The following is a 23,119-nucleotide window of genomic DNA, read 5'->3' as shown; positions in this document are numbered from 1 at the left end:
AGTCATGTGGGTCGAGGTGGAGGCTATCAAGTGGAGCGGTGGGGGGAGAAAACAATTATCGAATTGGAGGAGTTGTTCAAAAGCTCAGTTCCCAGTCTTGGATACATATTATGACAAGGCAATTATTACATTTGTAATTGCATCTGTTAAAAGCAGATAGTTCTGGTGGCACAGCCAGAAGAGGACTGGCCACCCCTCATAGCCTGGTTCCTCTCTAGGTTTCTTCCTAGGTTTTGGCCTTTCTAGGGAGTTTTTCCTAGCCACTGTGCTTCTACACCTGCATTGCTTGCTGTTTGGGGTTTTAGGCTGGGTTTCTGTACAGCACTTTGAGATATCAGCTGATGTAAGAAGGGCTATATAAATACATTTGATTTGATGTTGGGGAGTGAATGAGGAATGTATGGCTCTCAAGGGAAAAGTAGGTCTGTGGGCATCATCACACAGCATATACAAACACTGATTACTGATAAGCCTAATGGTTACTACAGTAGGCCAATAACCGTCATCCTAAATTCCATGACTGTCACAGCCCTAAAGCTGAAGGCGTGAGAATTGGAACTGAAACAGGTTATCTTGTGCAACTTAGCCTGCCTGTACATACATGTCTGTGTGTGAGTCAGTGGCTTTATCCGATATCACAGTCTATTGGCCTCTACTCTGCCAGAACGGCCTTTGTTGGCCCAGCGCTTTACACAAGTTAACAGAGCACAGGAAATCAGCAGAGTAGTGACAATGATATTAAGATTACTAGCACACAGACAAGTCAGTGTGTGTGTGTGTGTGTGTGTGTGTGTGTGTGTGTGTGTGTGTGTGTGTGTGTGTGTGTGTGTGTGTGAATATGCTGTGCTCTTTCCCCAGCTCAGCTTTTTCTTGTTCCGTGTTTTAAGCAGTAAATCAGTGGGGACTACAACAGCTCCTGCACTGTCCTTTCACTCAGGTAGTGGGTGCAGCAAGCAGGATTCACGCCCATGATTCAGACTCCCACGACAGGGCGAGTGACATCATCCGAGGGTAAACACACACTCTGCCGTTAGGTAGGGACAGGTGAAAGAAGGAGGAAACAAAACTCCACCTGGTCGTCTCTATACACTGACCTCACCTGGGTTACTTCGTCAGAGGAGACTTTCTCAAACAACACACCTGCTGGGTGCTAGAAGGAATATACTTGTACTATTGAACTGAACTTTGAGAAGATAGAGGGAAGCACAGGATCAAATTGGCAAGATCTACAGGACATGATAGGCACCCTCTACTGAGAAGGATTCTAAGACTCGGGTAAGAGACAGAGTTATTTTTAGTGCTACATTTGATATTACTGCATTGTTGGGTTTGAGTTAGCAAGAAAGGCATTTCACTGTACTTGTGCATGTGACATTAAAACTTGAAACTGAGTGTTTGGGCTGTTAAATCTGGGATTTAGAGAATTTGGGGGTTGAAGTAGCTCCAGTTCTCTCTCAGGGATGTTCACTGTGCTTCTCCCGCTGCAGTTGAACAAGCCCAATCATGTCAGGAGAAACAGTGTCAGAGTCTCCAGGTACCAGCCCCAGCCTGGCTTCCCGATAGAGACGCGTGGGTGTGGGATACAGACACCCTGTGTACACAGCAGGACAGAAAAGAATGAACAGATATATCACACTTCATCCTGTTGTTACAAACAGTATCCATCAACTTATTCAAAATATTGGTTATAAAACACTCATATGCCAACTCTTAAATCATAACCAACACCTGCTCTTGAGAATATATTTTAGGCATCTTCCATTTGAAAGTCTCCCTCAAAAAGGTGCTCAGCTAGAGGAAGTTTGGAGGAGGAAGATTATTTAGTAACTGTAAATTGTCTTGGCAAAGTGGTTTTTACTAGGTTTATTTCATTTGGACTTGGAAGAGAAGTGTTTCCTTAATGTGATCCTCACCGCTGCAATTCTAAAACTCCTCCTTCGTCCAACTGACATGTTTGGAAAGGAATGCTGTTGTGTCCACACTCTCCATATCTCCCGCTGCTACTAAAGTACCGATAAAACCTTTACGGGCCAACAAAACCCGTTTGCCGTAGTGCCTTACAAATTTACAAAGTGAGTGTTTCAAGTCACGAACGCAAATCTAATATGGGCAAAGCTGTTAGGAGCCTGTAAAATCAGAGAACACTGAGATCGTCCATTTGACCTGCCAGAGATGAACTGCATTCTGTGTTACTCAATAAAATGATTACAACTCACAAAACACTAAATTACTGGAACCATACTCAACTAGATTAGAATAAGGTGCATTTTATTTTGCGCTTTGGGCCTAGCTCTTACACAAACTATAATGGATTTAAACAATCTTTTCCGAGCCACACTTTCTCAGCTTGTACAGTTGTTTTATGTAATATATTTTATGCCTTTGCTTTTTAAAAATGGTGGTAGCTGTTCAATGCCCATTGTTTACAGATAACAGATTGATAATGTACAGATGAACTTCTAAAATTACCATTGTACAAAGTGCACTGTCTGAGAAAAAAAAAGACAGTTTGACGCCATTTATAGCAAGTGAAAGGCATATTCCAGTTCAATTCTACATATATCACAATCATAACAATGTCAGGTATTGCCACACATCTCTCTAATAAAGAGTTGTAGAATTTGATCTTATCTGGATCCAGCATAACAGGAAAGGCTGACTGTCTGTGACCAGTAAACCAGATCAACAGATCTAAAGATGAGAAATAAATAAAGACGAATACGCATACTGTGTCTCTGAGCTTTGTCTCTCAACACGTAACAAATTACACCCCATTCATAAAATAACTACTGTTTAAGAAGTGAGAGCAAAGCCTGGAGTTGCCTGACAAATTGACAGGAAAGGGGGCCAGAGGGTATGGTGACATGGCTTATATAGATATAGAGGATGCTGTGTCTGCTTAGAATGTGAATATTTGGAGCATGGTTACTGGAAGTCAGAATCAGGCTTAGCCATTCCTTTGGTGCATTCAGCAGACCAGACCTGCATTTATGGAAATAAACTGGATTTGAAAAGTAAACATTTAAAATCAAAACCCTTCTAAGTATGTATTGGACCCTCTCCCAGGAGACAAATGACGTCGAATCGTATTAACACAAAACCAAGCAGAGCTGCTGCCTTGTCACATTAAACTTGACATAATCCAAGGGTTACATCTGGTGTTGGAAAGCAGAGGGAAACAAATAATGCCCATCCAGTAGGCCGCAGCATGATGAAAGTAAGCCTGGATAATCATATCAGAGATGTATGATGTGTTGTTGATGGGAAACCACATGATCTGACATGAACCTAACCTCGAAGTGAAACGATTTTAATATTTCTTCTTTATTTTCCTTTTTTTATTGTAAACTGCCTTTAAGCTTCATCTCAGAAGTGAACCAAAGGACATCTCAACAGGACCTGGTAAGATGCCACTGACAACGTCTCTGTACCGTAAGCCAGCCTCGGCCCGCTGGTCCAGGAGGACACAGAAGCGCAGGGAGGTACTCTCTGTCAACATGATCAGCCTCCCATTGGCCGACTTCCGCCATGTTTCCCACATCGGGAACAACGACCACAGCGACAGCTTCGGGGACCTGTCCTTTCTGAAGGGGGGCAACAGCCTGGTGCTGCAGAGCTCTCAGAGTGAGCAGAACCTCTTGCTGGCCTGCTACCCTCCACCCAAACCCTTACGCCTTAACCTGGACGAGGCCGAGGCCACGGAGAGCCCTGAGTGGACCAGGGCCCACATGAACCACAGTGCCTCAGAGAGGAGGAAGAAGTGCAGCTCCTTGCCCCTGCTGGACAGCGAGGAGGGTGAGGGGAATGGGGAGATGGAGGCCAGGGTTAGCCCCAGCCACAGGGTCATGGTCCGCAGCACCAGTCCTGGCCGGGGAAGCCTGAGTTCTGGCAAGGATGGAGACTCCACTCAGACCTGCTCTGAGGACATGCAGCAGCTGGATGAGGTGGACAACAGCTTCTCCTTCAGCCTGGACCTGGGCCCATCCATCCTGGACGACGTGCTGCAGGTCATGGACAGGCTCCACTATTAGAGGAACAGCCAGACAGACATGTGGCCTCAGCAAGAGACTTTACTAATGTCATCATTGTGACTGGCATTAGAACACTCCAAACTGTCATAAGACGATGAACGGCTGACATAAAATAGAGTACGGTTACATGCACACAATAATATGATTATTGTGAACAGTCAGATTAATATAATAGTTCAAATAAACATTTACATGCTTTGCAAGAAGAACAATTTCCCTAATAATCCTGCTGACATAGACCCATTTGAAATCAGGCTATTTGATGGGCTTTTAATAAACGCAGAAAATCACCAATCAAAATAAACGTTCTACCACAGCGACCATGTTATATTTGTGAAGCATATTAGATTGAGTTTATACGTGAAAACTAATATGAACGCTTTCAGTTGTTCCGAACTCACTTCACTCGCGCAAAAGAAGGAAGCTTGCGCTGCTCGTGCTGGCACAGATCAAATACACCGCTAAAACTCTGATTAAGGCATTACATGTCCTGATATTTTGAAAGATTGCTCAGAAAACAAGGTGTTTTAATCGTCGTACGTTTACTTCAATTATGACCTTACACCGATTAAGATAGTCATGTAAACACCTTACTCTGCTTAATGCATAATCTGCCTACTGCCAATTAGTTTAATATCGAATTATTAGTGCATGTAAACATATTAGTGCATGTAAACACACTCCAGTGTCAGAGCATTTGAAACACCATGGGGATATAACCTACAAAGGGATCTCTTCCATTTCATGTGAGGTCATCGACAAATAAGAGTATACATGGACTTCACTTTAACTTACTCCTCTCATTTTACAAAGAAAAAAGTTTGCTATCTACAGTAGATTATTATGACAGAACGCTTCTCATGATGGAGTTGAAACGCTAATTTTAACATTTGACTGTATCTGTTGTTTCTATGATACAGTAATAGAATCAGAGTGAGTTTCTATTGATGTTTAAGGGTTAACGTTGGAATTCTTCCCTCTCCTCTCAACCACTCTATGGGGCAAAGTTCATGTTCTTCTAGCATTACCTGTTGCAGCGTTAGATAAAATGTTACATAGTCTAGTTAATAATTTAGCACCTTATTTATCTTAAAGGCCCAGTGCATTCAAAAACTAGATTTGCCTGTGTTTTATATATATTTTCACACTATGAGGTTGGAATAATACCTGTGAAATGCCCTTTTGGTGTAAGAGCCGTTTAAAAAGACTGCCTGAAATTTCAGCCCGTTTTGGTTGGATGGAGTTTGGGCCTCCCTGGGGATATCACCACGTGGTAAATTAGTTAATAGACCAATAAGAAAGAGTTCCAAACCTTTCTGCCAATAACAGCTAGTTTTCAGTTTCCCTCTCAGACCACTCCCAGACAGTCCAAGCAAAATTATTGTTTGAGAAATTGCTCTTTGCTAAGAAGCTATTTTTGTTTCTTTTTGACCATTTTAATTAAAAAAAAAAAATCACTGTAAGGTACCTAATTGTTACCAAGAAATGATTTGATATTGAGATAAAAACAGCTGTTGGACCTTTAATCTGTTCAAAAAGTAAAGTAGGCATCTTCAGATGGCTGCTTTGTGTCCTTTCTCAGTTTAAAACCCAGTTCCTTTCTACGGATCTCTTGATGAGACTAATGTTAGACTTTAGAGTGTAATGTTAAAGAAATAAAAAAGAATGAAGGCTTAGTTTTCAAGGTCCTGAAGCTGTGACGTATTGGCATCCTTGCCATTACGTTGTGTGGGGAGGGCAATCTCTCCTCCGCACGCATCTTAGAGGCCCCACTCGAAGGTGCACGAAGGTACCCCCGTCTCTCTTTCCCAACAACACAGTGAAAACAAACACTTAGCTCTGCTTCTAATAAAGCCGGCGGTTGGCGGGCTGCAACCTCAGCCAGGCCGCAGGTCCGAGCCCCAAAACCCCAGCACTGTTTTCTTAGCTGTAAATCGGAGTCCCTCGCTCTGATGAGTGGCACGAGAGGGGAAAGTGGCGAGGGGTAATGTGATACTTCCACATGTGCTGCTAGGGCCAAGGAGGCTGGGGACCAGAGCCATCAATTACCAGCAAGGCTCCTGATGAGAGTTTAAACAATACCTGCTGAACCAACAGGGCTTGACGCACCCCTCACCACCCCCAGTCCTGGGCCCACTCACCCACCTGCCAGGGGAGCTGGGAGAGAGCCACAGCCAGCACCACAGCAGGGGGTTGTCAGGAAAGGAAAGCAGTGGGGCAAAGCCAAAAGCAGTCACATTCCAGGGGTCCCTGAGGCGCTACAGAGAACTTCACTAGCCATGAGTGTCCTGCTGCTGGCAGGCAGTTAAACAGTGTTTGCACGTTAACAATCCAATGGAGGCACTGATGTTTGTGGGTACATCTGTACTTTAAATCCTTTTCATGCATCTTTCAGGAAAACCAACTGTTATGGCTTTCAGTGTATTGTATGTTTTATGAGAATAATAACACATTGTGTAAGACTGTTGGACCAGTGTGTACTGTAACTTTTTTTAACTGTGTGGAAGACCAGTGGTTTGGAATTGCTCGCATCAACATTTTAGATGGCTTATATAATACTGTTTAGACCCTTTGATGGACTGACAGAGATGTTTGGTTTTCTAACAGTGATGAGCTGGCATCGAGGCCATATTAAAGCCCTGTCTGTCACACTTTACACTTACTGTTTGAAGAGGAATTACACCTTACATTACATGAGACAACTAGAGGTAGCTAGTTCATGTCAAACACAAATTAGACAGACATTCCAAGCCAACTGAACCATCCATTCATTCAGACGGGTTAACTTTGAAAGTTGCTGCTATTATATAAAACTGGAACTTGAGGGAAGCACTGAATTGCTATGATGAACAGCGCGGATCACACCTACATCACAGAGAGGTTACTGAATAGCTTAAGGTGTGGCTTGACGAAGTCAACCTTTATTCTCCTTATCCTGGATCACCAGAAAAAGCAATCCATTCATAATGAATGTTAACTGTGACTGTTTACCTGGGCCTTATTAGGCTAAATGTCACATCTTGGCTTTCTAGGTTAAGGACTTTGATATCATTTGCTCAGTAGAAGAATGAGCAAACCTGGTGCCCAGATCTACATGGCCGCTTACCCAGACTCTCCGCCATGGCATAACACGCCTCTGGGACAGTGGGCCTACTGTCTCCTTCCTCCATCATACCATAGTAATCAGACACAAACAGAACTCCCACACAGACAGTCTAAAGACCGTACGACAACCCCATCGTCTGCAATGGGCTTCTCCGCACGAGGAGTCACAAAGGTATTCTCAACAAAACGCCCAAACTCACACGGCTGATGTGAGAAGAAAGAGTCTAATTGGAAGACACATTACGTTGGCCCTGTGCATCACTGACCAAACAGTTTAAACTGAGGTACCCCATCCCATCTGGAACCACTTTTCCTCCAAATTCCAAACTTGCCATCATACAGAATACAACGAAACCTGCCATCTTCCAAAAGACAGTGGATTTTATTTATTTTTATTCTGCACATTTTTGGAGGGGGAAATATTGTTTTTGCCAACTGATACATTCCTACTCCTGTTGAAATTGCATCTGGCAGTGCAACCTAATGCTACTGAAAATATGCAACATGCTTCACTGGGGTTCGCAGAGTGGGGGGGCCATTTCTGGAACTGCATAGTGTCAGGACACACAACAGAGCTACCAATTCACACATTTCTCCCCCATTTAAAGATCAATTAGGTCCAAAGCAGCACAATACCACTGCTTCACATGATATCCATGATACACTTGGGCATCGTAAGACCTTGGGAAGAAGACAAAACCATCAAAGATCTCAAAAGTTCAACATCCAGTAATTAAAACAAGCAAGAGATTTAATCAAGTTCACATGCAATGTGCTACAGTATGTAATGTGCAACTTTAGTCCACAGAGGAAAAACACAGTCAGCAACGCAGGGGCGGAAATCCCGGGGGGGACTCGACCCCCCATCCTGGGAAAAATATGATTTGTCCCCCCCAATATATCACTGAAACATAACTATGTAATTTAAATAATATTAATAATACGCAATGAAAGCAATTGTGCTGATTATAGACACTTAATAGCGCGTTTTAAGTTTCAAAAGATTGCGACCCCCCCACCCTTTGCCTCACAATGGTTTGATCCACTGCCAGTTCCTTAGTTGGCAAGGTAACAGAGGGGTCATGTCTACTGTCTGAAAGGCACTCAATGAACGTAAATCAAATGAAAGTCAATCGCGCACACACACTAGCTGAATATGCAGAGCTAGCGCGCAAATATTAACTATTAAGCTAGCTAGTACCTATTCCATTTATGTGGCCTCGTCAAAGATGGAATCTTTGCTATCGTCAATTTATTCCAAGATCAGCATGCAGATGATGTAAATTAGTGCTTCAAAGTCCCTGTGATAAGGTTAGCGATAAACTGAAGCCCAAACTGAACAGAACTACACTCTCTTCTACCATTGTTTTAAATATATTTAATGGTCTCGGTACAAAAGCTAAATTGTCGCAAGGGAACTTTTATTTATTTATTTTATTTCACCTTTATTTAACCCGGGTAGCAAAGATTATAGCAAACACCACTGAAATGGAATTGGTGCTCGCTAGCTTTGCAAATTCAGCTATTGTTGGAAGCCAGCCAATATGAAACAAACTATTAAAATTACAAAAGGTTGCAGCATATGTTGTGTAAATGGTGAACTCATACAGCTGTCAACTCTTGTTATTTTAATCCGTTTCACATTTGCTAGCTACCTTTTAGATTGAAGCCCAAATAGAATGATAAAAGATAAGATGATAGAAGCCCATCTCCTACTGTAAATAACCTACACACTGTGTGTGTGTGTGTGTAGCCAGCCAGCCAGGTAGAAAAATGGCAGAAAAATAAAAGAGACGGACATCAGAGTATTTTTCAGTACACCAAAACGCAAAGTAAGAACCCTAGTAGCCTAATATCTCAAAGACTAGTTGATAAAATGTTCATAAGAAAGAAATGAAATTCTAATGGAAATGTTTCACAATGATGTCATTAGGCAGAGCAGGCAACAGATGGCACACAGACAGCAGAGTTGGGGACAGATATGCAGGGACAGACTGGCAGAGACAGGGAGTCTCAGGTAAGTTTGTTGAGTCTTTGTTTGGCAACATTATGAAAGGTTCTCAATTTTTTTTACTTGTAAAATAGGAACATAATTGGAAAATGCCATGGATACCCCCACTTTCAACTTAAACTGGTGACTGAACTAAGATTTGTTAAAGGCAATGGTATTGCTGTTGTGATTAGCTGTGTAGTTTGGGGTACCGGTAGTTAGGAGTACGGCAAACACCTTATTTCTTTGGTTCCCCAATATACATTTACCATATTACAATGTAGGCTATGTGTTACAGCACTACTTTTGGTGTCCCCCTCAGGAATTGCTCGAGAAAATTTCATGTAATTGTCCCCTCCAAAGTTGATATCAGATTTTCGCCCCTGCAGCAACGTAGAAACATGCCCCTCTCCCATGCCTCTTTGCTCTTTTTAACTGTCCCATGAAGAAGAATGCAGGGGTTTCCAGTGCTCCCAGATCTCATTGAGATAGTTCTCTCGCCACCTCCTTCTCTATTCCCTGTCCAAGCTAAAGCTCAGTTAAATGAATTCATGCTGATAACAGCTGGCAACAGATGTAAATTAACCAATCTGTTACACTAGTCCTTTTGATCTCTAAACGGCCTCTTCCAGGAAGTCAGAACACTAGAAGTTGTTATCTCCGTCCGGAAAGAGCCCAGTACTACAGCCAGCTGCAGCAAGACTACACTCAGCATACCAGGGCACAGAAAGACGCAGGGCTATTTTAGGTGAGCCTGCACTTTACTCAGCAGAAGGAAGCTAGCCGTTCTGATATGATGGAAAACCCATCCCAGAACAGATGACACGCTAGATCTGGTTCATGTCGTGACAGGCTCCAAGTCGAAGATTCCTCGAAAATGAAATAAACAGAGTTGTATCAAGCACTGAGATAACGCTTTATCAGAGTAAACACTAAAAATACAATATGCTAAACTATTGTTCTAAATTGGGGACACAATGACTTCAAAAATACATGATTATGCTTCAAGTCCTTCTGATAGGGAATAGGATACAGATGGTTGAATGTGGACATCAAACTCCAGAGATTCTGGGAGGTAAGGGCTGAACTATGAATCATATAGACGCTGTGTGAATCCCTGTAGTCTGACAGCAGATGTGAGGAGTTCTGAAGGACAGCGCTAACACTTCATTTACCATAATTGAACTCGGTGTACTTTCCGTTGTCATGCAAACCACCATTAACACACATCCCACAGTTGTCCCTGCCATTACATCCATGTAGCTACAGTATAGTTTATTCTTTGTTTCGATCTACGTAATCCACGTAGCTGTGTACATCACACTGCCATTCAATAAAACTTTACATCAAAACGTCAACAGAGACCGAGAGAAGAAAGCTGACAGTTAGAAAACAGCACTATACCACAGAATGATTTACTGTACATATATTTCATAAACCTACTCATTTCACAACCTCTCACTATGAGAATGTATTATCCTGAGTGGCGCAGCGGTCCAAGGCACTGCATCTCAGTGCTAGAGGCGTCACTACGCTTCCCGGGTTTGATCCCGGGCTGTATCACAACCGGCCGTGATCGGGAGTCCCATAGGGCGGCGCACCATTGGCCCAGCATCATCCGTGCTAGGGTAGGGTTTAGCCAGGGGGGCTTTACAAGAAGGCCGTCATTGTAAATAAGAATTTGTTCTTAACTGACTTGCCTAGTTAAATAAAAGGTTAAATAAATAAATAGAAATGTAATTATGGCACAGGGCATTGATACAAAACATAGCACACCCAGCAGGTGAAACTAAATCCTATCCCAAAACAAGGGATTTGAACTAGTCAGGAGCATGGGGAGCAATCTCTGCATCATGGCCTGGCCGGGACAGGGTCTCTGTTCCTTACCGTGCTTGATCATTTATGTTAAGAAGAACATACTGAATGGACCACCGGCCCTACAGTATTGTCTCTGCATGGTGTCCCCTCCTGGTGAAACACCTGACCCAACACACCCGTGTCTTACAGAGAGCCTGTATCATTCACAGGATTAGAGAATCACTCAGCACAGCAGTACATCAGGGCTCATCACTTCAGGCTCTGTCTGTCAAACTTTGCTACAGTCCAGTGTGTGATACTAGGGCCCCCCCAGGGGCCTCTGGGGACATGGGGAGCCCAGGTGCAGCAGCAGGTCCCAGACCAGTGTAGCAGCAGGTCCCAGACCAGTGTAAGCAGATTCTCTTATTAAACGGAGTGGAGCAGAGTGTGAAATCATGCGTGAGCATCCCTGGGCTCCCTGCTGTGCTGGGGCTGGACTGCTGAGGTTAAAAAGCAGGTATCAGCACCGCTGCTCCTCTGTGATCACAACTGTCACCGTGAAGGAGAGGGAGCGAGGAAGGGAGAAAGAGGGAAAAGAAGAGGGCGAGTGAGGGGGGAGCGATAGGAAGAGAGGGGAGAAAGAAAGGGAGACAGAGAAAGAGATAAGAAATAAAAGAGAGGCAGAGGAGGAGAGAGAGATGTAGTGTTCTGGAACCCAGACAGACTCCTCAGGACCTCCATGGTTCTCCCCAGTCTCCAGTGACCAGGGCCAGATGGGACAACATTACTAATATTCACTGGATCCCATTATGTCATGTTGGCCTCTTTAGTGAGGAGCGTTCTCACTGAGGGCTAATGGGGAAATTACACTACCATAATCATGTTTTCGTTCTCTGCCCTGAAAAGCTCTGCGAGAGATGAAGCAATCTGCGTCGGATATGCGTAAGGCGAAACCGGTTACCATAATAACATACAAATCCAAGTGCGCAGGCCAGGCTGTGAACCCTGCGTGCCGTGCTAACCCTGACAAGAGGCCTGATGAGGGGCCTGAGTCGCTGTGGTGGGTTGAGAGGTGAAAAACAGTTTATCAGCAGCTCTGGGGAGGTATAGTCTACTGGTCCCAAACCATGCAGACCCAAACACAAATACAGCACAGCTTAAAGGAAATGTACGGAAAATCTCTTTATAAACAAAGTCAATCTTAACATCATTAGGCCTAAATGACCCCAGCACTGAAACTAAGTAATGGTGATTATGGACATCGAAACAGACGGAGTCATGTCTAGCTCATGACAAGAGAGGAGCTGAAACTTCCTGTACTCCTCAAATTGACTCAGATCACCTTCATCCTCCACCTACATTTTCCAACTGTGCTGCAACATTTCTCTGACTGGAAAAGGCCTCCAAAGTGCAAGTGTGTGTGTGTGTGTGTGTGTGTGTGTGTGTGTGTGTGTGTGAGAGAGAGAGAGATGAAAACTGACCAGGAGGTTAGCAAAAAGACGTGCAGACGGACTGCTGGTGCCAGCTTGCTATTACGACACGCTGGTCAGGTCGGGTTACTGTGTGGTTCTGATGGAGCGAGGCATTCCATGGGTCTCCCTGGTGGGTCAGCCCTTAATGAGAGGTGGGCCATGGGCTGGGGAACGGGCCAGTGCCGGGACAACACACTGCTTCTCCAAGCCAGACAAACCTAAGCCCATTTAACCAAACCCTAAGCCAGAGTGCAAGTGCCGGGGCACTATTTGCCCGCTGATACAAAAATAAAACTGCAGACGTTTACATACCCGTCTTTGGCGGGATCGTTTTAAAAAATGTCATTTTTTTTGGAAGCCACGTACATTTGGGGGGGGGGGGTATTTGGTAACATACGGCTTACATTATCATTGATGCGAGAGAAGGAGAATTAGGACTAAGCACATTGGGGAGAGGTTGCCCTACTCGTGGTGAAGGTTGCTCCTGGTTACATACCTGTACAGGTGGGAAGTACTGTCCAGTTGTTTGCTGAACCTGCGACACCACTGGGGTGATGACTTCAGGTCGTCCCTCAAGCCACGAGATCTTCAGTGGGTTTGCGGTAAGGCCACTCTCGTTCTTATATGCCAGTTCCTGGAGAGAAACAACGGAGTAACGTTAGACCCAGTGTGACATGACCTGCCACAGCACCACTATGGAGCATCAACCTCTACTCATTTCAGTTCCATCAACTTTGTGTGGGGTTTTGTGTTGTGTATTTGAAACACACATGTGAACTTTGGAAACCCCAACCAGCGCAGGGACCCTGAGATCTCCAGACAGAGAGACGGAGACCACAGGCCCCGAGTCTGGCTCCCCAGGGGACAGCAGATATGTTCTGTTGAGGGGAACCACACGGCACACCAGAGCCCACAACAAAAACAGCACACGACAACAAAGGGGCAGAGGACTCAGACGGTCTGAACAATGAGGCGGCTCAGCCGTCCTGTTCTCCTGGTTCCCATCAGAACACTCCTCTGTTCTGTCAACTCACAGAGAGACTCATCAAAATGTCATCATGTGGGGCCTTGGGCTGGGAAGTTGGTGAGACATAGTGCTCAGTGCAAACCAAATAGTAAAAAAAAAAAACAGTAAGTCAAAGCTGGTGGGTATTGATTGATTTCAGTGACTTTCAATATGAGATGAAATGAAATGTGTGTATCATTTCTGAACCAAATACGTACAGCTGCTTTGACGGTTTCAAATTCTACCACAGCACTTCCTCGCTTCTTACTTGATATGAGAACATTCAAAACGTCGCCATACTAAAAGAGACAGAGAGACAGAGAGTTAGTACACAATGTTTTCTGAAAGTAGATCACACAAAATGTGAATCATTTAAAAATCAGTAATAAAAACAGATGACTGGACGGGACTGTAAAACCTTAAATTCTACAGTGTATCGCATCAGAACACTACCGCCAATGGCAATATTAGATTATGCATTTTTAATTTCTGAGTTTAAGTTACAAATGAACTATCAAATCAAAAAGTTGTCACATGCGCTGAATACAACCTTACCGTGAAATGCCTACTGACAAGCCCTTAACCAAATGCAGTTAAGAAAAGAAAAGAAAATATTTACTAAATAAACTAAAGTAACAATAAAATAACAATAACGACGCTATATACAGGGGGTAACGTTACCGAGTCAATGTGCGGAGGTACAGGTTAGTCGAGGTCATTTGTACATGTTGGTAGGGGTAAAGTGACTATGCATAGATAATAAACAGCAAGAAGCAGCAGTGGAAAAACAAAGGGGGGGACATACTGTGATTTGGCCCTTGAGAGAGAGTGGGATGGACACATTTTGTTCGAGAGAATGAGAAGCATCACATTATCCCTAAATGTGGCTCTAAAATTACATGAACCCTACCCTAATGTATCTCTTTTATTATTCATTTACAGAAAAACGTTAACCTCAGTAACATTTTTAAGACAATCAACTGGGACACTTCATCATAAACTGCTACTTTTACTTTTTCAGTTAGCCTGCTCTATATGTGGTGAGAAAATTCAATAAAACATCATGTTCTGGTATGAGCTGAAATTAGCTGTGGCCCTTGTCCAGCTGCCTGCCAGAACAAGTCAGAGACAGGGGAGTACAGGGTAGGAGGAGTCCAGCCTGGGTCAACCACACACACAGCGAGAGGAGCTGGAGAGTGGAGACATGACTTGGACTGGGTCTCTGACTGCAGTAAAAGCTGATCCCTCTCAGCTGCACTGATAATTACAGAGAGGCTCTTGGCTGATGGAGGCTGGGCTCCTCTGGGTAAAAGCCTGCAGCAGAGAGAAGGCCGATGGCTGATACAGTATGTCACCTGAAATACAGGGCTTCTCTCACTAAGCCCACTCCTAAAGATCAGAGTCCCAGCAAGGAGGCCTCTAAGAATCCCATTCCCAGGAATCTGTATCTCTGGGAAAAGGACAGGCCTGGAATGCTAATGGACACGAGGACACTCCACAGCATGCCAAGTGACAAACAGGAGTCTCTGTAGACCCCTATTTCATAACTCCAAATGTGTTTCCCTCCAGAGCAGACGTAAGGTTGGGTGAGTCCAAAACACACACAGTCCCCATTCCCACACATGGGCGGCTACTCCTACTCAAGCATTACCTGCCACTCATGAGAGCAGCTCGTCATTTCAAATAGCATCAAGTTGTTTTTTAAATTTCACTCCCTTTATTTAAGAAAAAGCAACATTTGTTTTCCCACAATCCTTTGACCCAGCCTCCCACGCCTGACTGATTGCGTGCGGAGCAGGAGAAATTGAAAGTTCAACCTTTTTTCGAGCTTTTGACGTCAGTGACACTTTCCCTATCCTCATTCCTGCCCAACCTAAGCCCCACCAAAATGCCCCTTAGCTGGGTGCAGTTCGAGGTGGTACACGGTTGCATGAGAAAAGCACATTTCCTAGCGACTCCCCTGGCACTGCTAAACCTGCCCGGTAACAGGGGCACTAACAATGGCGTGCACCACTTTAAGAGGGCACTGCATTGCCCCCAGCACTTTCACTGCTACTAAACTTAAATGGGGCTTGTATAAAGTGGAAAATAAACCATCTATAACACTGATGTCATGCAGAGCTCAAACGTGAGCTGGGCACCAGGCAGGTCTCATTACAGGAGAGTTGGGGTGAGATACAGGTCTGTGATACAGCAGGGGACAAGCCCTCAGATAAATATTCTACAAGTATGATTATATAACCAGTGTCTCTTCTGCTACATTACACATTCAAATAGGAACATCTGACATGAGACATACGGTATGAGTCATAGCTCCTTCCAAATGATGCAGGTGTGAGAAACTGTTGCTCTTCGTAATAACTGTGTGCCAACTTAAAGCCGGTGGCCTTTAGAATCTCAGCCATGCGGTGGTATCTGGTGATTCACGTTCAGGGCACCCACCTTCGATAGAAGGCTAAAAATGAAGTCTTGAGAGTAGCCCCCGTTGGTGTCATCCTCTTTACTACACTTCCACTTTAACTGAAAAGAGAAAAATAAAAAGAGTTAGGGGAGAAAAACAGAGAGACAAATAACCCATCTTTAGTTATGGAACTTAATCCTCTTGGGTCCTGGAGGAACATGGGGCCTGTACAAAAGTGTTTCAACCCTGCCAGTCTTGGGTTACGGATCACCGGATAGAATTCATGAATGTCATAAAACTTGTTGAACCCATGTGAACACATCATCACTGAAGTTTAATTTCTTCACTATCAAAAACTGTCTAACCAGCGGATATTGGAGAAATGGAGTAATGGAGTTCCAGCCTAGCTGAGAGAAGAGTGTGGCAAGAACACACTGGCACTGTCACGTTCTAATGACATGCGTAGATTAAGCAGGAAATAGCCTCTGCACCAGGCCAAGGAGCAGAGTGGCGCTCCAGGGGGACATTGTTCAGGTCTTGGAGCATACCCACCACCACCTGGGAGACCTGCAGTCAATTTCCATTCAGCTTTACGTGCCTTCAAGAGGGCTGAAATTAACACAGGGCTGACTGGGCCCTGCACCGGAGACAGCACATTGACTCACCTGCTGCTAGCCACAACGCAACACACATCACCAGGCCTTTTAATGAGCACCTAACGCAAAACAGATGGATCCAGAGCATTATATATAGGGCATGTATCTAACGTGAGGGTCACTCATTCACACAGAAATATGTGAGAGTTATTCTGAGAAAACCCCTTGTTAGCTCTGGACATTATTAGCAAATACAATGTAATGAAGCCATGATCTCTATAATGTTGGCCGACAGCTAAAAGTTGACTCAATTTACTGTATGTAAACCTATCTGAACATCATTTCAGTTGCAAATGCTTCTTCTTCCCAGTGCTTAGCTCTCTGAGTAAGATGGTATGTAACAGGCTAATTCCATTCATAACCCTGCAGTGTCAAGACTTTATCTCGCTAACTATCTGGAGCAGAATTATGAAAGGCAAGCGGCCAGACTAGGTCCAGACCAACACTCTGTTCACTGTCAGAGGGAGCCTTTCTGGGAATTGCCCATTCTACACACCATTCTTTTTCAAACAATTATTTTGAAAATGTGCTTTCTCATTCCAAGGCAGTTCTCCTCTACCCAACGATAATCTTGTATCCCATTAATCTTCTAACAAGGCGGAGCCGATGTTGGGTGATACCCAAATTTCAGACTGCTCCAGCACATTGCTGCGGTATATGTTACTGGTAGTCTAAACAACTCTAAAGAGATTGGAGTTCCCTGGCAGTTCCCAACTGCTCTGGTACATTTGATACGCACGCTTGGAAGCCGCAAATAACTAAATATTTTAGAACAAAAACAAATACCCTCACACGAAAAATAACAGTCTTGTCAAAGAATCTGCCACAGTGGGGAGGACAACAATGGTTTATGATGAACTTCCAAATAGCACTGTTGAAATCAATGAGGACTATTAGAAATGTAAGGGTCAATGTCCCCCAGTAGTTTTGGAATATATTCTACACCAAAATAACATCAACAAAATGATTCAATTTCTGTCAGATTGACAGATGGACTGGTAAAATACCCAGAATTGAGCCTGTTGTATTAGAATACTGAAGGAAAGAACAACGCTATAGGGCCAGGAACAATACGGCTTGAATGTTGTAATATAAAAATTATACAAATGTCATTCATTTTACATCTATCAATACTGCAAAAATCAGACTAACTGGCGTCTGACTTTGATATTGACTTATTGCGTATTCCCAACTATCAGATACAACAGCCCCTTAGAGCAATGTATGGAATAATATTCACATGTACAGTACGTGAATATGATATGTTTAATACCGTAGCAAGACGCAACCCTGACGTTTGTTTTCCTAACACAACCTGATTCTTTAGGGGATACATCGCTCTAGATGGGTATCAGACGTTTTAACAAGATGAAATATATAAAGACATTAGCTAACATCCCCTGTGTCCTTTAATAGATGTGGATTGAGTGGTTTCCAAAGGAAATATAATAACCCTCTATTTACGTAGTTACAGCTCTCCTGACAATGGACTACAGTACACTGGAGGAGAGGAACAGACAGAGGAACAGACAGGAACAGGGCACATACGCACTTGGGGAGGAGTGTATGTGCTCTCTACTATATCCCAAATGTCTTGGTTTCCATCATAAACCCCTTACTAATGAAATACCTTGGAGGTTCTGGCCATGGTTTAATTCCCGTCAAAGATTCCTCAGGGGGACACCAGTACGGAGACTCTCTTCTCCCTCGTTCCTTCTCCAAGAATCTCAACCCTAAAACGCCGACCCCTCTTCCAATTCCGACTAAAAGCAATATTATAACTTACTTTTAATTTGGGGGTCACGTTGCTCTTGGAATGCCTTCCAACAGCTGAGTCTGCGAGAGACCGAGGAAAAGGGAGAGACACAGAGAAAGACAAAGAAACTATTATTTATTCAGGCAAACAAAATAAATGTCAAAAAGACAAATGAGAAGTGTGGTTGGTCGGGGAGGGCTCGGTCACAGTGGTCAAGAAATTGTTGTCCCGTCGTTGGGAGACGGACAGGACCGCTTGTCTCGCATCACCGCAGGTCATACATGATCAGCCTTTGGTTGTTCATCCCCCCCACCGTACTGTACTTGTCCCAAGCCGGCTGACCCGCCGGGCGCCTCTGGAGCCATAACAGGGCATTGTTCCAGGAAGGCCTCACCGCAGAGGCCCAATAGCATGCGAGCAGAGAAGGTCTCGGTGAAGACGTGCTGACCCTGCATGACTTAGTGTGTAGCTGCAAAAGGGGGCCAGGCCAAGACCTCATCTCCCACAACCTTGACTTCCATCACATCCCTTTATTAGACATTTAGACAACAGTTTATCATGGCTACAGCCCAGAATCAGCATATTTTCCCCTCAAATGCAAATATGATATTAAGAGGTAGAATACTAGTCGACCAGATGATGAAGCTGTATATGTTTCTGTTAGGTCAGTATTATGTAGTTAGGTCATTTCTTTGGCAAAGGACAAATATAGGTCTTTCATACTAATATTCCAAACAGTTTTGTGTTCCTAAGCAACATACTGTAACAAATTCTAAGTCAAAGACAAGCCATTGTTGTTCTGTCCAGGCGGGCTGTGTACTGTATAATATATGTCCGACTAGCCGCTCATTGCCCTGTTGACTGGCCTGGTTCAGTAGACAGGATTGGCAGTGGGTCTGGCAGACAGCACCAGGGGCAAAAAAAAGCATAGAATGAGAGAAGGTAGAATGAACTGTCAGAGGCGCTCTCGTATTGTTACATCACCAACATTAAGAATAAAGTTATATATGGGCACTGGAGTACCACATTGGCCTGAGCAGCTCAGACTGTTACAGCACAGGGGGTGCATATTTTTATTTATTTATTTCACCTTTATTTAACCAGGTAGGCAAGTTGAGAAACAGTTCTCATTTACAATTGCGACCTGGCCAAGATAAAGCAAAGCAGTTTGACACATACAACACAGAGTTACACATGGAGTAAAACAAACATACAGTCAATAATATAATAGAAAAATAAGTCTATATACAATGTGAGCAAATGAGGTGAAATAAGGGAGGTAAAGGCAACAAAAAAGGCCATGGTGGCGAAGTAAATACAATATAGCAAGTAAAACACTGGAATGGTAGATTTGCAGTGGAAGAAAGTGCAAAGTAGAAATAGAAATAATGGGGTGCAAAGGAGCAAAATAAAAAAAATACAGTAGGGGAAGAGGTAGTTGTTTGGGCAAAATTATAGATGGGCTATGTACAGGTGCAGTAATCTGTGAGCTGCTCTGACAGCTGGTGCGTAAAGCTAGTGAGGGAGATAAGCGTTTCCAGTTTCAGAGATTTTTGTAGCTCGTTCCAGTCATTGGCAGCAGAGAACTGGAAGGAGAGGCGGCCGAAGGAGGAATTGGCTTTGGGGGTGACCAGTGAGATATACCTGCTGGAGCGCGTGCTACAGGTGGGTGCTGCTATGGTGACCAGCGAGCTGAGATAAGGGGGGACTTTACCTAGCAGGGTCTGGTAGATGACCTGGAGCCAGTGGGTTTGGCGACGAGTATGAAGCGAGGGCCAGCCAACGAGAGCGTACAGGTCGCAGTGGTGGGTAGTATATGGGGCTTTGGTGACAAAACGGATGGCACTGTGATAGACTGCATCCAATTTATAGAGTAGGGTATTGGAGGCTATTTTGTAAATGACGTCGCCGAAGTCGAGGATCGGTAGGATGGTCAGTTTTACGAGGGTATGTTTGGCAGCATGAGTGAAGGATGCTTTGTTGCGAAATAGAAAGCCAATTCTAGATTTAACTTTGGATTGGAGATGTTTGATGTGGGTCTGGAAGGAGAGTTTACAGTCTAACCAGACACCTACAGTGGGGAGAACAAGTATTTGATACACTGCCGATTTTGCAGGTTTTCCTACTTACAAAGCATGTAGAGGTCTGTAATTTTTATCATAGGTACACTTCAACTGTGAGAGACGGAATCTAAAACAAAAATCCAGAAAATCACATTGTATGATTTTTAAGTAATTCATTTGCATTTTATTGCATGACATAAGTATTTGATACATCAGAAAAGCATAACTTAATATTTGGTACAGAAACCTTTGTTTGCAATTACAGAGATCATACGTTTCCTGTAGTTCTTGACCAGGTTTGCACACACTGCAGCTGGGATTTTGGCCCACTCCTCCATACAGACCTTCTCCAGATTCTTCAGGTTTCGGGGCTGCCGCTGGGCAATACGGACTTTCAGCTCCCTCCAAAGATTTTCTATTGGGTTCAGGTCTGGAGACTGGCTAGGCCACTCCAGGACCTTGAGATGCTTCTTACGGAGCCACTCCTTAGTTGCCCTGGCTGTGTGTTTCGGGTTGTTGTCATGCTGGAAGACCCAACCACGACCCATCTTCAATGCTCTTACTGAGGGAAGGAGGTTGTTGGCCAAGATCTCGCGATACATGGCCCCATCCATCCTCCCCTCAATACAGTGCAGTCATCCTGTCCCCTTTGCAGAAAAGCATCCCCAAAGAATGATGTTTCCACCTCCATGCTTCATGGTTGGGATGGTGTTCTCGGGGTTGTACTCATCCTTCTTCTTCCTCCAAACACGGCGAGTGGAGTTTAGACCAAAAAGCTCTATTTTTGTCATCAGACCACATGACCTTCTCCCATTCCTCCTCTGGATCATCCAGATGGTCATTGGCAAACTTCAGACGGGCCTGGACATGCGCTGGCTTGAGCAGGGGGACCTTGCGTGCGCTGCAGGATTTTAATCCATGACGGCGTAGTGTGTTACTAATGGTTTTCTTTGAGACTGTGGTCCCAGCTCTCTTCAGGTCATTGACCATGTCCTGCCGTGTAGTTCTGGGCTGATCCCTCACCTTCCTCATGATCATTGATACCCCACGAGGTGAGATCTTGCATGGAGCCCCAGACCAAGGCTGATTGACCGTCATCTTGAACTTCTTCCATTTTCTAATAATTGCGCCAACAGTTGTTGCCTTCTTACCAAGCTGCTTGCCTATTGTCCTGTAGCCCATCCCAGCCTTGTGCAGGTCTACAATTTTATCCCTGATGTCCTTACACATCTCTCTGGTCTTGGACATTGTGGAGAGGTTGGAGTCTGTTTGCTTGAGTGTGTGGACAGGTGTCTTTTATACAGGTAACGAGTTCAAACAGGTGCAGTTAATACAGGTAATGAGTGGAGAACAGGAGGGCTTCTTAAAGAAAAACTAACAGGTCTGTGAGAGACGGAATTCTTACTGGTTGGTAGGTGATCAAATACTTATGTCATGCAATAAAATGCAAATTAATTACTTAAAAATCATACAAATGTGATTTTCTGGATTTTTGTTTTAGATTCCGTCTCTCACAGTTGAAGTGTACCTATGATAAAAATTACAGACTTCTACATGCTTTGTAAGTAGGAAAACCTGCAAAATCGGCAGTGCATCAAATACTTGTTCTCCCCACTGTAGGTATTTGTAGTTGTCCACATATTCTAAGTCAGAAGCGTCCAGAGTAGTGATGCTGGATGGGCGGGCAGGTGAGGGGTGGACCGTGACCCCCCCCACCATATATATCTCACACACAATTATTTATAGAATTGTAGCATCACTACTCTGGACGGTTCTGACTTAGAATATGTGGACAACTACAAATACCTACAGTATATATATATAAATAAAATTGTGTGTGTGTGTATAATAAATAATTGTGTGTGTGTGTATAATAAATATATAAATAATTGTGTGTGTGTGTGTATAATACATACACACACACACACACACACACCGTTCAGAAATTTGGGGTCACTTAGAAATGTCCTTGTTTTTGAAAGAAAAGCAAAAAAAAGTCCATTAAAATAACATCAAATTGATCAGAAATACAGTGTAGACATTGTTAAGGTTGTAAATGACTATTGTAGCTGGAAACGACAGATTTTTTTTATGGAATATCTACATAGGCATACAGAAGCCCATTATCAGCAACCATCACTCCTGTGTTCCAATAGCACGCTGTGTTAGCTTATCCAAGTTCATCATTTTAAAATGCTAATTGATCATTAGAAACCCTTTTTGCAATTATGTTAGCACAGCTGAAAACTATTGTACTGATTAAAGAAGCAATAGAACTGGCCTTCTTTAGACTAGTTGAGTATCTGGAGCATCAGCACTTGAGGGTTCGATTACAGCCTCAAAATGGCCAGAAACAAAGAACTTTCTTCTGAAACTCGTCAATCTATTCTTGTTCTGAGAAATTAAGGCTATTCCATGCGAGAAATTGCCAAGAAACTGAAGATCTCGTACAATGCTGTGTACTACTTCCTTCACAGAACAGCGCAAAATGGCTATAACCAGAATAGAAAGAGGAGTGGGAGGCCCCGGTGCACAACTGAAAAAGAACATTAGAGTGTCTAGTTTGAGAAACAAATGCCTCAAGTCCTCAACTGGCAGCTTCATTAAATAGTACCCGCAAAACACCAGTCTCAACGTCAACAGTGAAGAGGCGACTCCAGGATGCTGGCCTTCTAGGCAGAGTTGCAAAGAAAAAGCCATATCTCAGACTTGTCAATAAAAATAAAAGATTAAGATGGGCAAAAGAACACAGACACTGGACAGAGGAAGATTGGAAAAATGTTATGGACAGACAAATCTAAGTTTGAGGTGTTCGGATCACAAAGAAGAACATTCGTGAGAC

At 43.7% G+C, this 23,119-nt stretch overlaps 2 protein-coding genes across 3 annotated transcripts in view; one reads left to right on the top strand and one right to left on the bottom strand.

The window, feature by feature from the left end:
- The window catches only part of djc17 (DnaJ homolog subfamily C member 17), a 53,932-nt gene that overhangs the window by 16,423 nt on the left and 14,390 nt on the right, over positions 1-23,119 (bottom strand). The window contains 4 exon segments of one of the 2 annotated variants that reach the window (NM_001146615.1): positions 12,892-13,029; positions 13,620-13,700; positions 15,844-15,921; positions 18,245-18,294. In NM_001146615.1, coding sequence (NP_001140087.1) covers positions 12,892-13,029; positions 13,620-13,700; positions 15,844-15,921; positions 18,245-18,294 — 347 coding nt within the window. 2 annotated transcript variants of the gene reach the window in all.
- Positions 998-6,501, top strand: LOC106610854 (cdc42 effector protein 2). Its single transcript, XM_014210486.2, has 2 exons — positions 998-1,275; positions 3,360-6,501. The coding sequence occupies exon 2, from the start codon at positions 3,408-3,410 to the stop codon at positions 4,029-4,031; it is 624 nt and encodes a 207-aa protein (XP_014065961.1). The 5' UTR covers positions 998-1,275; positions 3,360-3,407; the 3' UTR covers positions 4,032-6,501.

This window comes from Salmo salar, chromosome ssa09 (assembly GCF_905237065.1).
Source record: "Salmo salar chromosome ssa09, Ssal_v3.1, whole genome shotgun sequence".
Taxonomy (NCBI): domain Eukaryota; kingdom Metazoa; phylum Chordata; class Actinopteri; order Salmoniformes; family Salmonidae; genus Salmo; species Salmo salar.
This window is presented reverse-complemented; position numbering and strand designations above follow the sequence as displayed.

Bases quoted from the DNA above. Each gene is read 5' to 3' on its own strand.
- LOC106610854 (XM_014210486.2), top strand. From the start codon at position 3,408: ATGCCACTGACAACGTCTCTGTACCGTAAGCCAGCCTCGGCCCGCTGG.